The sequence below is a fragment of the Aquarana catesbeiana genome, linkage group LG03 (genome assembly GCF_042186555.1).
Source record: "Aquarana catesbeiana isolate 2022-GZ linkage group LG03, ASM4218655v1, whole genome shotgun sequence".
NCBI lineage: Eukaryota > Metazoa > Chordata > Amphibia > Anura > Ranidae > Aquarana > Aquarana catesbeiana.
In genome coordinates this window covers 141,105,142-141,121,214 of record NC_133326.1, presented here as the reverse complement: position 1 = coordinate 141,121,214, position 16,073 = coordinate 141,105,142, and the positions used below count along the sequence as shown (strand labels likewise).

The 16,073-nt window shown below is 43.1% G+C and overlaps 1 protein-coding gene across 5 annotated transcripts in view; it reads left to right on the top strand.

Moving 5' to 3' along the window:
• The window catches only part of CCDC136 (coiled-coil domain containing 136), a 121,173-nt gene that overhangs the window by 28,801 nt on the left and 76,299 nt on the right, over positions 1 to 16,073 (top strand). For 4 of the 5 annotated variants that reach the window (XM_073619338.1, XM_073619336.1, XM_073619334.1 and 1 more), the window contains exon 2: positions 4,240 to 4,335. In XM_073619338.1, the coding sequence (XP_073475439.1) occupies positions 4,240 to 4,335 (96 nt within the window). The remainder of the gene's footprint in view (positions 1 to 4,239; positions 4,336 to 16,073) is intronic. The other variant, XM_073619335.1, reaches the window with a different exon arrangement.

The following is a 16,073-nucleotide window of genomic DNA, read 5'->3' as shown; positions in this document are numbered from 1 at the left end:
AAGAGTAAGTTATCAGCAGGCATATGTTATGAATTTTACATATCAAATTGTAATGCTTACTTTAAAAATATGTGATTTGTATTTCAGAACCCAAGCAAGCTGGAAAGACAGCATACAGGGTTTGGCACCAGAAGATGAGTCAGAGGAAGCTGCTGCGGATGAGGAGCAAGAACAATTCCAAGACAATGTTGACAAAGAACTGTTCGTAGATGAATCAAGGTCAACAACAAATTCAATGAATGAGGAGGATGCAGAACCAGGGCCTAGCAATGTCTCTAGGCCTTTGCGAAGATCTTCAAGGGGAAGTGCCAGGCCTGTGAAACCCATGGATAAAATCTTAGATGTAGTCAGTCAGATGTCCACTAAAATGGCTGAAAACCAGTGTGAAGACACAGCATTTCTCACTGTAATTTTAGGCATATGTAAACAGGTACCCCCAGAGAAAAAATATGCACTCAGAATGGCTTTGATGTCAACTGCTCAATCCTTTGTGGGTGAGGGGCCAACAACATCCTCACCATATATGCAACCCTCCCTTCCCCAATATCCCCCTTATCAACAATACCCTCACTTTCAAAGTACACAGTATGCTCCACCAATAAACCGGCCATACTGTGACCAATATGGTAATATGCTTAATCCCTCCAGGCCACGCATGTTGCATCCAATTCCTGCCCCCACTACCTCTACCCTTGGCCCCCCAACCACTCACCAACTTAGGCAGCCTACACCCAGTCACTACACCAATAGTTTAGTTTCTGGGACCACTGAAAACAAAACCTACCAGCAATTGTAATTTGATATAATTTTTGCTGTGGTTCTGAGACTTGTTTTATTTTTTGGTTTTTGTTGTGGTTGCCAAAACAACAAGCCAAAAAATTTTGAGTTCATGGAACTATTTTTTTTTTGCCTTCTTGCAAAAAGATTTTGCTTGTAAAAAAGATTCTGATTGTATATTTTATTTGTTGTATGACTTTTATTTTGGTGTTGTTCAAAGTGATATATTTTATTATTTTATTATTTGTTGTGGTTGTTCAAAATAAAAAACAACAAATGGTGTAGTTCACCCAAAACACAAACATTTTTTGCTGCATTCTTGCACAAAAATCCGGAAAATAAAAATTATTCTGGTTAAATTATGCGTTTTCGACTTATCCTTTTTTATACTTTGTGTTAAAGACCTGTTATTCTGCATTTGGATGCAATTAAACATGACAGACATCTAAATAATAGTAAAATCAAAAATGCTTGACATACATTATGCAATGGCATCCTGCTGCCAGGGGACAGAACCAGCAGCAGACATAAAATACGACGAAAATCCCTCACGCACAGTGGCACCATTGGTGGTGCCCCTACTGGCACTCCATTGTGCACCTTCCAGATCGTGCATGAGGGAATCTTCAAAAAGATAACCATCATGAATTCTTACAAAATTATGAAGCACACATGCTGCTTTTACTGCAGATATTGCATTCTCAAGTTTTAAATTTATAGGTGTATGTAGCAAACGCCACTTGTTTGCTAAAATGCCAAATGAACATTCTACCACTCGTCTTGCCCTTGTTAACCGGTAATTGAAGATTCGCTTCTCTTCACTCAGACACCTATTGGAATAAGGCCTTAATAGATGCTCACTGAGAGCAAAGGCCTCATCCCCAACATACACAAATGGCATTGGCGGCCCATTTGTTCCGGGCAACGGACAGTCCTGTGGCAGGTCCAGACCATTTTCCCTCAACATTCTTCCAAAAGATGATCTTTGGAAAATACTGGAGTCTGAGCTGCTGCCATACGATCCTATCTCTATATAGCTAAAACAATAATTGACATCAGCCACTGCTAGTAATACAAAAGAAAAATATTTTTTGTAGTTAAAGTATTTGGTTCCACTGCCGATGGGCATCACTACCCTCATATGTTTTCCATCAATTGCCCCGAGACAATTAGGGAAATTGCATCGATCCCAGAAAACTTCCACGATCTTGCACCAATCTTCGCAAGTGGACTTCTTCAGGACCAAATCCCTAAGGATATGCCAGATGTCTCTGCAGGTATCGTGGACAATATTGCTGACGGTAGTTTTGCCAACCAAAAATTCATAATGAAAACATGCAAAGGAATGTCCAGTTGCCAGGTACCTAAAATGGAACAGTAAATACAGTTTATTATAATGATACATATTAACAATAAGCTAATTCAATATTAGATCTAAAAATGAGCTTGGAAGGAGGTGCCTGAGGAAGTGAAGGAAGAAGAGGAGCAGGAAAAAGACACTGGTGATGTAGAGGGAAAAATAATATTGTAAAAACAATTTCATCCACAATAACATGCTAGGATTTATTATTTCCCTTCATGTAAAGAGGATGAAAGAATGATGTGGATATCCAAATGCCATATATGAGGTAAGAAGAAGAAAAAGTAGGTATGAACAGTTACCTCAATGTTATAATCAGTCTTTCAATAGCTGGAATACTCCTTCGGAAACTGGTGTTTTGTTGCTCTAGATGGCTAGAGAGCAAAGCCAACAATTCATCAAAACTGTAAATATAAAATGTATGGCTAATATCTACATTGACCATGTAAAAATCAAAAATTTAACAATCTAGTGCCATTTAAAAAAAAAATGTGATCAAGTTATAGTTAACACTTCTAGCTATTCAAAGCTAAAAATTAGAAAAGAGTCATACTGACCAGGCATATACACGTTTTCAGAAATATATCTTGGAGCATTTGCAAGTTGACATAAAAAAATAATCTCACCTTCTAATTGACATCCGTGTGTAGTTGAAAAATTTGTCTTCATGAGCACGGACGTCATTGTAAAGGACCCCAAACTGGCCTCTCCCTTCCCTTTGGGCGATGATGGGATGGATCCAAAATCTATGCCTTCTCCTCCGGTTATCCTCTTCTTCTTCATCTATTAATGCTGCTACAGCAGCCATAATGACTGCTGACCCAACATATTGCATAGCCAACATGTTTGCTAAACAACATGCAACATGTGACAACGAAACAGGAAGGGGAAATAACTAAGCAGGATAAGGAATTACATCACTCTGACTAAATCGCAGAACATCAAAGTCGCAAAAAGTCGTTTTTAAAGTTGCATCAAATCCCAACATAAATCGCATTGTAAAGTCGCAGTGTAAAATCGCGCGACTTTGGGGATGCAATAGTGGAAACAGAGCCTTAAGCATTATTCCTAGACACTGTCACCCGTCCACAACCCTCACAATTAGGGAATGGAAATAGCCATATGATGAGGAGGGGTGAACTGATTGTCCAACAATATGAGAGATACAATTCTTTTCAAACTAAGTGGACCTCTACACAGACACTGATGAATTCAAGACCCTAGCATGAGCCTATATACAGATATACACCTTTTGGTGGAACAAATTGCTCTTAGCACATATTCGAGTGGGTTATCTCTCCCTCATTTTCTCTTTATAGTTACTCTCTAAATCTAGTCTTTATTCTTCCTTTCCGGAGCTCTTGAAGCACCACAAGGGAACTCTGGAGCATTCGTCTTCTTACATTTCATAAAGCAAGATTCCCAGATTCATATTGTCCTGTCTAACACAATATGCCCCTTTTCTCCTGCATGTCACACATGGAACTATTTAAAACAGCACAGAATTTCTGTATACAATGGTGGAGAGCTAGGACACAGGAGGATTTAACATATGTTATTGTACTGTTATCCGGAATCTATCAAATCGCTGACTCCTACTGTTCATATTGAATTGAAATTAATTGAATTCCCTCTTTCTTTTCTGTACTCTATACTTTACTATATATGTTTATTAAAAACAGATTAAGCAAAAACTTTCCTTCTAGGAGCCAGTCCACATTCCACAATGTGTTATGTCTTTCCATTCCACAAAACAAGAATTGGTAGACTGGAAAATCTAGAACACAGCTCACCCAGGGCAGAGTTCTGGGGGAGAAGAAGAAGAACACTCTGGAAGGTTGTTCCCTGATCACCCCTAATTGGCTGGTGGGGATAAATATTTATGATTCAGCCACTGACCATTCCTACACTTATTACTGGAGCCTCCTTAACAGTAATCCATGGCCTGAGCTAGAAACACCAGGAGTTCCAAAATGTAAACAAAGCTCAGCCTGACTAAGTAGTCTTGCTATATCCAGCACACACACTACTGGCTATCAACTTACTTGAGGCATGGTCCCTGCATATTTACAAACATATGTTTTTGTTCTTTCTCATAACAGGAACCAGTCCAGGCTCAGGAGGACCTGGTCGCTGGCTCCCTCAGCCGCTTACCAGAAGAAACCATTCTTATCCAAGAGAACTACTGAATGGTGGGTGTAAGTAAAACTATAGATCATCTCTTTGGCATTTTGTGCAGTCCTGAAACATTGGCTTGTGATGGCTTCTTTGTTTATTTTTATTTTTTTTATAATGAAGATGTGTTGGTGAAGATTTCTGCTTTTTGTAATGGTAGTTTTTACAGAAGTATTAAACCCAAAACCAAAAAAGTAATATATTGCAATTTACCAATTATTAGACATGGTGGCTGCATTTATTTTCATTTTTAGGCTTTTTTCCATCTGTTTTCACCTGTTAATCTGGCCGGTAACACATTTCCTGTATTAAAGTGCCTACACTCTGGAATAAGGAGCAATAGGGACACTTTGAATAATGGCATTGTTAATCTGGGGGAGTGTTAGATGCACTAGCAGTCTAAAAGCAGTCCCCCAATCTGAAAAAAAAAAATCTTGTAGCTGCTGAGTTTTAATAACAGGATACTTACCTGTCCAGGGATTTAGCACCGTCCTCACCTGGGCTAGTTCATCACTAGCCTTCAGGTTCCCAGTGCTGGCATCTTAACTGTGGGCAGCCAGCTATGCTGCTTGTGGCTTCACAGCCAGCAGCCGTGCTGTGCTTTGTGAATGGCCCTGCAGTCTTCTGAGACTTGGGATGTGTTCCATTATGCCGTGTACACACGGGCGGACTTTTCCACCGGACTAGTCCTACGGGACGAATCCGTTGGACAATGCGACTGTGTGTGGGCTTTATCAGACCTGCAGCCGACTTTTTCGGTCGAAAATCAGACGGACTTTAGATTTGTAACATGTTTCAAATCTTTCCAATGGACTTGAGTCCGGTCGAAAAATCAGCTCGTCTGTATGCTAGTCCGATGGACGACGCTAGGGCAGCTATTGGCTACTGGCTATCAACTTCCTTATTTTAGTCCAGTCGTACGTCACCATGTACGAATCTGTTGGACTTTGGTGTGATCATTTGTAGGCAAGTCTGTTCATTCGAAAGTCCATCAAAAGTCCGTTGAAAGTCCATCGGAAAGACCATCGGACCTTTGATGCCGAAAAGTCCACCCGTTTGTACACGGCATTAGACTGCTGGAAGGGAGAGAAGAGAACCTCCACTTGGACTGCTTAGTGGGAGCAGGTACCTGTCAAAACTAGGCAGCCCCTCTCACCCACCTCCCCACTGAAAAAAATGACCTGCCGACATAAATCATAATTGTGATACCATTTGTTTTTACAACTTAGCATTTTTAGCTTGCTTCCAAAAAATGCAAATTTCAGGACATAATTTTATTCCTTTTTTTGGGGAAAAAGTAAGACTATGATGAGGCATTCAGAAAGCAATTTTTTTGAATAAATGGACCCTTAGTGTATCAATCTACCCAGATATCTCATATCTCATACCTTATATCAGCCCTTCTCAGCCAGGGTTCTATGGAACCCTGGGGTTCCCTCAGAGGTTGCTGGGGGATCCTTAAGAAATTAGCAATGTCTACCTTTCAGATGAGTTCCCACTGACACCAATGATCTTTTTAGCTATCTAGAAGAGGGGGATTCTTCCAGTGGCGGCTGGTGAAGTTTTAGGATGGGGGGGTGCCAGACTCTGTCCTTCCTTTTTGACCCCTCCCACTTGAGTGAAATAGTGGGCGTGGCTCTAAGGTGGTGTGGTTAGCGTCTGAGATGAACGAGGGATGGAGGGAGAGGGAGAGAGGGATGGAGGACAGCAGGCCCAGATCCTACACAACAATAGAAATGTGTATTCTAGAAAGTTTAACAATCAGCAGATAAAGATATTCCAAACACCTGGTGTTAGCACTTCAATCATCCCGGCACCATGGTTGTTATGGTGTCAGGATGCTTGAAGCGCATTTATTATTACATTGTAATATAAAATTAAAGCATTCAACTCACCATAATGCAGAATCAGTGGGCGCCCTGAGCATGTCACTAGCCACGTTGCCTGCCACCAGATGCCATCAGGCGACCCAGCAGAGTCTGTCCTTACATGCAGCCTGTGTCACATCAAATTCAACCTGTGTCACACAAAATGCAGCCTGTGTCACATCAAAGGCAGCCTGTATCCCACCAAATGCAGCCTGTGTCCCACCAAATGCAGCCTGTGTCCCACCAAATGCAGCATCTGTCCAATGCAGCCTTTGTCCCCCCAAATGCAGCCTCTGTCCCCCCTAATGCAGCCTGCGTCCCACCAAATGCAGCCTCTGTCTCCCCAAATGCAGCCTCTGGCCCCCCAAATGCAGCCTCTGTCCCACCAAATGCAGTCTTTGTTCCCTCTAATGCAGCCTCTGTCCCACCTAATGCAGTCTCTGTCTCTCCTAATGCAGCCTGTGTCCCTCCTAATGCAGCCTGTGTCCCCCCAAATGCAGCCTGTGTCCCCACAAATGCAGCCTGCATCCCACCAAATGCAGCCTGCATCCCACCAAATGCAGCCTGCATCCCCCCAAATGCAGCCTCTGTCCCCCCTAATGCAGCCTGTTTCCCCCCTAATGCAGCCTCTGTCCCCCCCAATGCAGCCTGCGTCCCACCAAATGCAGCCTCTGTCCCCCCAAATGCAGCCTCTGTCCCACCAAATGCAGCCTTTGTCCCCTCAAATGTAGCCTCTGTCCCCCCAAATGCAGCCTGCGTCCCACCAAATGCAACCTCTGTCCCCTCAAATGCAGCCTCTGTCCCCCCAAATGCAGCCTCTGTCCCAACAAATGCAGCCTCTGTCCCCCCAAATGCAGCCTGCGTCCCACCAAATGCAGCCTCTGTCCCCCCAAATGCAGCCTGTGCCCCCCCCAATGCAGCCTGCGTCCCACCAAATGCACCAAATGCCCATGCACCCCCTATGGACGGGCCGCCACTGGATTCTTCCTAATGATCCCAAATGTAAGAAGCATTCTTTCCACTGACCATAACACTAATGTACCTTGAGCTGTAGATATAGTAATTATGACAAGGGTTCTCTGAGACCAGAAAGTTTATTCTATGGTTCCTCCATGTTAAAGAGGTTGAGAATAGCTGCCTCATATCATGAGGGCAGACAGGTGCTCACTAGTTAAAAGCTCTCAGTATTAAGATTTATCAGAAAGGGTGGAAGACTTGCCCCAATAACTATTGCTCCACCCTATGATAAGCAGTTGCTGGCCCTGTCTTTCTGAGAAGTTTTTTCTTCATTGGCTAATTTGATAACTTGGCAGAGCCTTGCAGATTACATTATTCACTGCCCTGAGGGCACATGAATCAGTTCTGCAGATCTGAGCATTCTCTAAAACTACAGGCATCATAAGGTATAAGCTTTCTTATCACCGGTTCTTAGAACTGTTCAGTAATTTGTAACATTTGCAGCATACCATCTAAAACAGTAGTCTCCAAACTATGGCCTGTGGGCTGGATGTTGTCCTTTGCTTGCCTTTATCTGTCCCTTGGGGGCAGCACTATTCCTCCTACTGACACCGATGGGGCAAAATTCCTCTAACTGACACCAATTATGGGGCCCTATTTTTTCTACCGTCGCCAATGATAGGGCAGTATTTCTTCCACTGACATCGTAGATAGGGCATTATTTCTCCCACTGACACCAACGATGGGGCACCAATCCACCCACTGATACCAACCATGGGGCACTATTCATCCCATTGACACCAATGATGGGGTACTATTCCTCCCACTGATACAAACCATGGGGCACTATTCGTCCCACTGACACCAACAATGGGTACTATTTCTCCCATTAAAATCAAGATTGAGACACTATTTTTCCTACTGATACCAATGATGGTATTCCTCCTCCTGCTGACCAGAGGTGCTATGTAATTTTTTTTACTCTCATTGATCATTAAGCCTAAAACATTGTTTACTCACATTGACACTGCAGCATTTTCTACTCCCAATGGCCACAGTTCCGCCCCCCTGAAGTCTAAAGGACAGTAAACTGGCCCTTTGTTTTGGAGACTTTTTGTCTAAAACATATTTGATTACACTGAAGGCACAGATCTAATAAATTAAATGTCTGTACAATTATATTTGCATTTCTTCTAAGCTTCTGGGATAACAAACTTTGCATTATATTTTCACCAAGTTTTCCCCTTGAATCAATGGTTGCTGCTTTTCATTCAGGATTGTTGATTGTTGATGAGCAGAATAAAAGCATGAAACTCAGTCAGGAGAAAAAATCAGGCGTGCAGGCCTTTAGTGTATCTTGTTTGGCGCACTGCAGAATGCAATGTATTATTCATCACACCTAGAAATAGATATTTAACCAAGTCGCAGCCTTGTCTATGATTACTGAGAGTTATTATTCCAAATGTCTTAGTAATGCCTTGTTTTCCTATGAAAAAGATTATTTTTGCTAGCATAGTATACAGTCAAACACAAGGAACAAGACATTTCTCTAATCTTGCAGCATTATGCTATTATTTCACATGAAGCGTCAGCTGTTCTTCCATCTGATGCTCGTGATTTCTAGAGCTGGTCCACCCTCAACCTGATAGTTCAGCCTTTATTAATGCAGGATAATTACCTATAAGTTTTCCCACAGTCTGTATAAATGAGCTACACTCTCTCTGTTGGGCTAGCCTAGTTTATGCATGTACCTTGTGCCTGGAATGTATTTTATGGCATTCATCTAGGGAACACCATTTGCCACCTGCTTCTGTATACACATGGCATTTTGCTTTTTGTAAGCTATAAACTCATCTGAACTTTTGACACTGAATGGTTCAATGAATCAAGGCTTAGAGAATAATTGGGACGCAATCATGATAACACACCTTATTACAGGAAATACAGTATAAAGTGTTTTTCTATTCTTTTTTTTCTATTTTCTTTATTAATATATTAAGTTCAGGACTAGAAAAAGATAACATTTTGTTTTAAAAATGTATTCTTTATATGAAACAACAATTGCAAGTTCCTGCCTGGTACATAAGTTTCAGATAGGAGATTTACAGACCTAAATAGCTAAATGTTAGATTACACACAACTGAATGAGCTAACTGAATAACTTAGAGGACGGACACAACCAACTTTCTCCTCTTATAGTAGAGATGGTGCCAGTCTAGATTTTCAATCTGGAGAATTAGCCGACAAGTGATGTACCAGTGTTAGGCAATTTTTTTTCCTTTCCTTTTTTCCTTTTTGGCCTCTTTTAGAACAGTTCCTTTACCTATTTCCTTTTTTACTTCCTTTCCTATTGACAATATGGCAGCTTCCTGTGGTTATATTTCTTTCCTGGTGCCAGTATGGCGGCATAAGTATTTGATACAATTTTCCTGGCACCAATATGGCAAAATACTATCATATGTATGCTGCAATGGATTGATGCCAGGTAAGGAAAATTAAGGTAAGTATTTGATACAATTTTCAGTTTTCAACACCCTTCCTCCACCATTCCTAGACCAAATAGAGAGTTGCTGTTTACCTCTCCTACGGTGTATTCACCATTCCCAGTCTAGTATCATATAGATAGCTGCACAATAGGCATCTGGCAATGTCAGACTTTGTACTTAGCCTGTTCTCACCCTACAAGGCCAAAATGTTATAGGACCAGTAACTTGAGTACATTTGCTCTCCAGAAACTATACATTAGAGCAGAACTCCAGACAAAATATCAAGATAAAAATGATTAGCCCATTAATCGTTAAAATTCACCTGCAATCCAAAGATTTATTGCAATACTTTTTTCTGCCCCTAGAGTTTCTCAGTCTGATGCAGTGGTGTATTTAGGTTTTATGCTGCCCTAGGCCTGACTAAACTTGTGCACCCCCTAATTGAAATACGACCCACCTCTTCCTGTCAATGTCACACACCTTCCTGTTTAAGACCTGCTCTGTCAACTGTAAACCACACCCCTTCCACTTTAGGCCCCACCTTTTCCTCTCTGTACATTAAAAGTGGGTACCAGGTGCAGCCTCATCAGTGCCCATCAATGCAGCCTCATCAGTGCCCATCAATGCAGCCTCATCAGTGCCCATCAATGCAGCCTCATCAGTGCCCATGAAAGCAGCCTCATTAGTGCCTATCAGTGCAGCCTCAAAAGTGCCCATGGATGCAGCCTCACCAGTGCCCATCAATGCAACCTCACCAGTGCCCAGCAGCGCAGCTTCATCAGTGCCCATCAATGCAGCATCACCAGTGCCCATCAGTGCAGCCTCACCAGTGCCCATCGGTGCAGCCTCACCAGTGCCCATCAATGCAGCCTCACCAGTGCCCATCAATGCAGCCTCACCAGTGCTCATCAATGCAGCCTCACCAGTGCCCAGCAGTGCAGCCTCATCAGTGCCTATCAATGCAGCATCACCAGTGCCTAGCAGCACAGCCTCATCAGTGCACATCAGTGCAGCTTCACCAGTGCCCATCAATGCAGCCTCTCCAGTGCTCATCAATGCAGCCTCACTACTGCCCAGCAGCACAGTCTCAACAGTGCCCATCAGTGCCCATCAATGCAGCCTCACCAGTGCCCATCAATGCAGCCTCACCAGTGCCTAGCAGCACAGCCTCATCAGTGCCCATCAATGCAGCCTCATCAGTGCCCATCAATGCAGCCTCATCAGTGCCCATCAATGCAGCCTCATCAGTGCCCATGAAAGCAGCCTCATTAGTGCCTATCAGCGCAGCCTCAAAAGTGCCCATGGATGCAGCCTCACCAGTGCCCATCAATGCAACCTCACCAGTGCCCAGCAGCGCAGCTTCATCAGTGCCCATCAATGCAGCATCACCAGTGCCCATCAGTGCAGCCTCACCAGTGCCCATCAGTGCAGCCTCACCAGTGCCCATCAATGCAGCCTCACCAGTGCTCATCAATGCAGCCTCACCAGTGCCCAGCAGTGCAGCCTCATCAGTGCCTATCAATGCAGCATCACCAGTGCCTAGCAGCACAGCCTCATCAGTGCACATCAGTGCAGCTTCACCAGTGCCCATCAATGCAGCCTCTCCAGTGCTCATCAATGCAGCCTCACTACTGCCCAGCAGCACAGTCTCAACAGTGCCCATCAGTGCCCATCAATGCAGCCTCACCAGTGCCCATCAATGCAGCCTCACCAGTGCCTAGCAGCACAGCCTCATCAGTGCCCATCAATGTAGCTTCAGCAGTGTCCATCTACGCAGCCTGATCAGTGCCCATCAAGGCAGCCTCATCAGTGCCCATCAATGCAGCTTCACCAGTGCCCATCAATGCAGCCACACCAGTGCCCATCAGCGCAGCCTCATCAGTACCCATCAATGCAGCCTGATCAATGCCCATCAATGCAGCCTCACCAGTGGCTATCAATGCAGCTTCACCAGTACCCATCAGTGCAGCCTCATCAGTACCCAATAAGGGTCTCCAATTGCATTCTAATCATACCAAATTATGTGAGTAGACTGCAGTTCCTCTTTAAGCACCCCTGTTCATATCCGGCTGATTTGGCATGCGATTTGACATGTCTATTGCGGGCAATGGCACCATCTGAATTGGTGTGATGCCAACTTTGCGGCATCTCACCAATTCCCAAAAGTAGTTCCTGCACTACTTTTGGCCACTTCGGGGTGCGATTTGTATAGACATCTGTCCATGAACACGCATAGATGTCTGTCAAATCGCCCCCCGCCCCCCCCCCCCCCGAAGTCGAACTGCATTGCTGGTTGGAAATCGTGCTAGTTCAGCTGAACTCCCACAATTTCTAACCCGCATCAGTGTGAACCTGGGCTAAATGTAGTCAGCAGGATGGGTAATAAAATCCAGACCGATCTATGACTGATCAGAAATTACACTTTTCTTCATATACCAGCATTAGCTATACAGGTAGCTATGAAAGGTAACCACATATATACAAGCAGACACTAAGGTGTTAAATGCCATTGATTCCAGAAGCACCAGCCTGCAGATATTGAGCTGTAAAGAGTTAACCATATATGTAAGCAGCAGTACATGTGTCCATTGGTGCAGAGAAGAAAAGCACAGTCCTCTACTAGCACCAAGGACACAGAGGCTTAATTTTTAGAGAGTTGTCCCTATTTCAGATAACAAGAGATAGGAGACAATAAGTGAAAGCTGGAGCACAGAGAAGCAGGGTGTAAGGTTTGTAAGGAGAGACAGTGAGGAGGATTGGCATCTTAGTTACTCTCACCCCCTCCAGGATATGCGGAATGTAGCTACCAGCTGATGCCATAGTCCGATTGGCCCCGGAGGCTCCATCTGCACCTATCCTGGAATCACAACACAGGAGGCTAACCAGTTCTCTCCCTCTCTCCTCTCCTGTCTGTGTGGAGGGGAGGGGGGAACTGTCAAAACATGCTCTGCTCTATGAGAGACGCTGCAGCCAGAAACCTCTGCAGTGAATGCGGGGAGCCGCCCATCCCACAAAGTGCAATACAGCACTGTTCTGATACTTTTCATTATTCAACCCACATTCTCTGGGTCCAGGTTGTCCTGCACATGCCACTGCCTTTGACTGCACAGTAAGGCACCTTTCACACTGGTGCACTTTTGCTGTGCTTTTCCAGGGTGACAAAAGCACATGAAAACTATTTCCCATTAAAGCCTGTGTAACTGTTCACACTGCAAGTGCGCTGCACTTGTACCGGCTCGCGCCGATATACGTTGGCAAAGTGGCACGGGTGCGCAAAACGACGTACCTGTACGTCACTGCGTCATCCGAGGCTAGCGGGCGCGCATGCTCCGTGTGCCGTGGGAGCGTGCCTGCGGGTCCGGCGGACTCGATGTCTGCTGGTGGCCTGCAATCGTGGCATGGAGAGCCAGAACGGGGAGATGCCTATGTAAACAAGGCATTTCCCTGTTCTGCCTAGCAACATGACAGGGATCTACTGCTCCCAGTGATCTATTTGTGGGGAAAAAAAAAGATGTCAATTTTGTTTGGGTACAACGTCGCACGACCGCGCAATTGTCAGTTAAAGCGACGCAGTGCTGTATCGCAAAAAAGGGCTTGGTCAGGAAAGGGGTGAATCCTTCCGGGGCTGAAGTGGTTAAAAAGACCTGCATGCTACAACTATGGTGTAGTTTTTCAAAAGCGTACCAAAAGGCACCTTCCATTGTAAGTCTACAGGAACACATCAAAAGCGTATCAGTGTGAAAGGGCCCTTAAAGGAGAAGCAGCAAAGTGATAATTGTATCTCTCTGTCAATCTGCTTTCTCTTTTTATTAGCATGCTTCTAGTCGGCGCATGAACTTACTTGATCCTTGTGCAGTTTCTTCCTCTCACTTACTTAAAAAAATGCATTAAATGGTTGTAAACCCCTAAACATAGCCAGTAAAGTGATTAGCCTCTAGTGATATTCAGAGATGAAACAAATCCTCCCACATAAGTTGTACCTGTTTATCTGCAGCTATTTCTTCTGTACAGCCAATCAAAGTGCAGAATTTATATGCATTTCTGAACTTCAAAAAGCAGGAAGCAGGAAGATGAAGTTACACTCTGCAAAGCTTGGTCAGGGCTGATTGGAGAGAATGGACACTGTGTCCTTCACACAGGACACGGGAACAGAGTTGGGGCTGTCAACCACAAGCTGTGTACTGGAGCTCCTATTACCTTTTTACCTCTTGGTGTCAGGAAAACTTGCCAGAAGTGAGTGAAAAAGAGGAGCAAGGCAGCACAGAGAAATGACACTTGGTGTTCCTAATTGAGACAAGTACACACTATAGAGGGATATTCTTTGTTCATATTTCATGTCTGAGGTTTACAACCACTTTAAATGATGTATCAAAGATTACAAAGCTGCATTTGTTTGAGTAATTTATATTTGTCTGGAGTTCAGTTTCATGTTTGTGCAGTCATATCACAAATTGCCAAATCACAAACAGAGCTATTCTTGGTTTTCTTTTGTAGGGTATTAAATCTCCTATATGACCACCAGCTTAAATACATATTTCTATAAAAAATGCAATGTTATCACTTTTAAAGCAGAGCTTCTGGATAAAAAAAAAAATCATTCCTGCTGGAAAGAAGAGCCAGAGCTGTACTTGTGGCCCTCTGGGTATGAGAGCTATGGGAGCTGTAGCTCTCATATAATGCATGCTTTTCAGTGCCTCTCAAATCCATCTAGTGGCCAAAATACAATATATTTTTTGATGGAGGTATTTCAGAAAACTACACTACATTTTGGCCACTAGACAGAGCTGACGATCGTAGGAAGTCATGCAAGGGAAATTATCATAACTGAAGCAGCCAAAATCTGCAGCAGCTGTGCATGACAGCCAATCAGCTTATAGCTTTCATTTTCAAAGCTAAATCTTTCAAATCTTAACTGAAGATATAAGCTGATTGGCTGCTGGACAGCTTTTCCAGATTCTGGGTGCTCCAGTTTTGATTAATTCCCTTTATAGTATTAAAAAAAAAATATGGAAAAAATTCATGCAGCCTGGGTATATGCTTGTGATATTTGCCCAATGACTGCTTTTTAAATAGACCACTAAGTCTTATGCCCCGTACACACGATCGGATTTTCCAACAACAAATGTTGGATGTGAGCTTGTTGTCGGAAAGTCCGACTGTGTGTATTCTCCATCGAACATTTGCTGTCGGAAATTCCGCCCACAAATGCTGATGATGCCTGTTGAGGCGAAACGCATCGGAAATTCTAGCTGATTCCGCTGTTACTGTCTTACAAGCGCTGTTTTTATCTTTGGAAATGTGAGTGTAACCTTCATATTTTCTGACTAAATTTAATTCATTCCATGCGGAATTACGATATGTGCCCTTCTTTTTCTTTCCATATTTAATAGTTGGGCTGTCTGCCCTATATATTGTCCTATCTGCTGATATCCACTGGTCTGAAAACCCCCTGGAGATTGAGCCTTTGCTGTGAGCCTGAACCATCCCTGGTACCTCACAGAAGCCTGATTGACTCATTAGGTGTACACCTATCTGAGTTCAATCGTTCCAGTAAGCGATTGATGACTTTGGTGGTGGATCTTCTATCAAATTTCACTTATTATGTGACACTTACAGTCTGATATATTATTGTTTCGATACACCTGGATTGTTTTTTTCATTCCACTGGACTACTTTTTGGTTTATCACTTAGGACCTACATTGGTCCCCATATTTTCACTTACGGACATCTGCCCTGACAAAACACAGACTTCTTATTTCCTTGTCAAAAGAAGTTTATTGAGTATACAATGTTATAAAGATACATAAAGTAAGTTTACAAGGATCTATAAAGTAAGCTCATTGTTTTACAGTAGGGTTTATATAGGTAAATATCATGAAATTTCAAATATTAAACATTGGGTTCACGTAAACCTAAATTAAAGATATATATCATTTCCTTAGTTACTTTTGTAGGTATTTAAATGATTTATACCTACTATACATATTGTTTACAAGTAGAGTGTATATAGGTCAAATAAATTCTGATAATGAGCTTTAATCGTAAGGTGGAGAAAAGGAAAGAGAAAGAAGAAAAAGGGTTGAAAGGTAGAGGTATGGTCCACAAGGTTGTCCCGCTCGTCAGTTTATTATTCTTTTTAGTTCTCTTTGAAGCCTTAGAATGGGTGTCTCTGTAAGTCATTTAATCTGTTACCATGGCAACAGGACAGAGTCATTGAAATTTGACAGGAACTGTTGTTTTATCCAAGGATGCCAAAGTTTTTCAAATTTTGGAATTTGGTTTTGATCGATGGCTACCATTTTAGCATGGGACATTGTATTATTCATTCTGTGAATTGTTTCTGCTAGTACCAATGTAGGAGATTTCCATGCCTTGGCCACTGTTTGTTTTGCAGCCGTTATTAGTTGGATCATAAGTTTGAATTGAGAGAGTGTTAACCATTCCGGTTT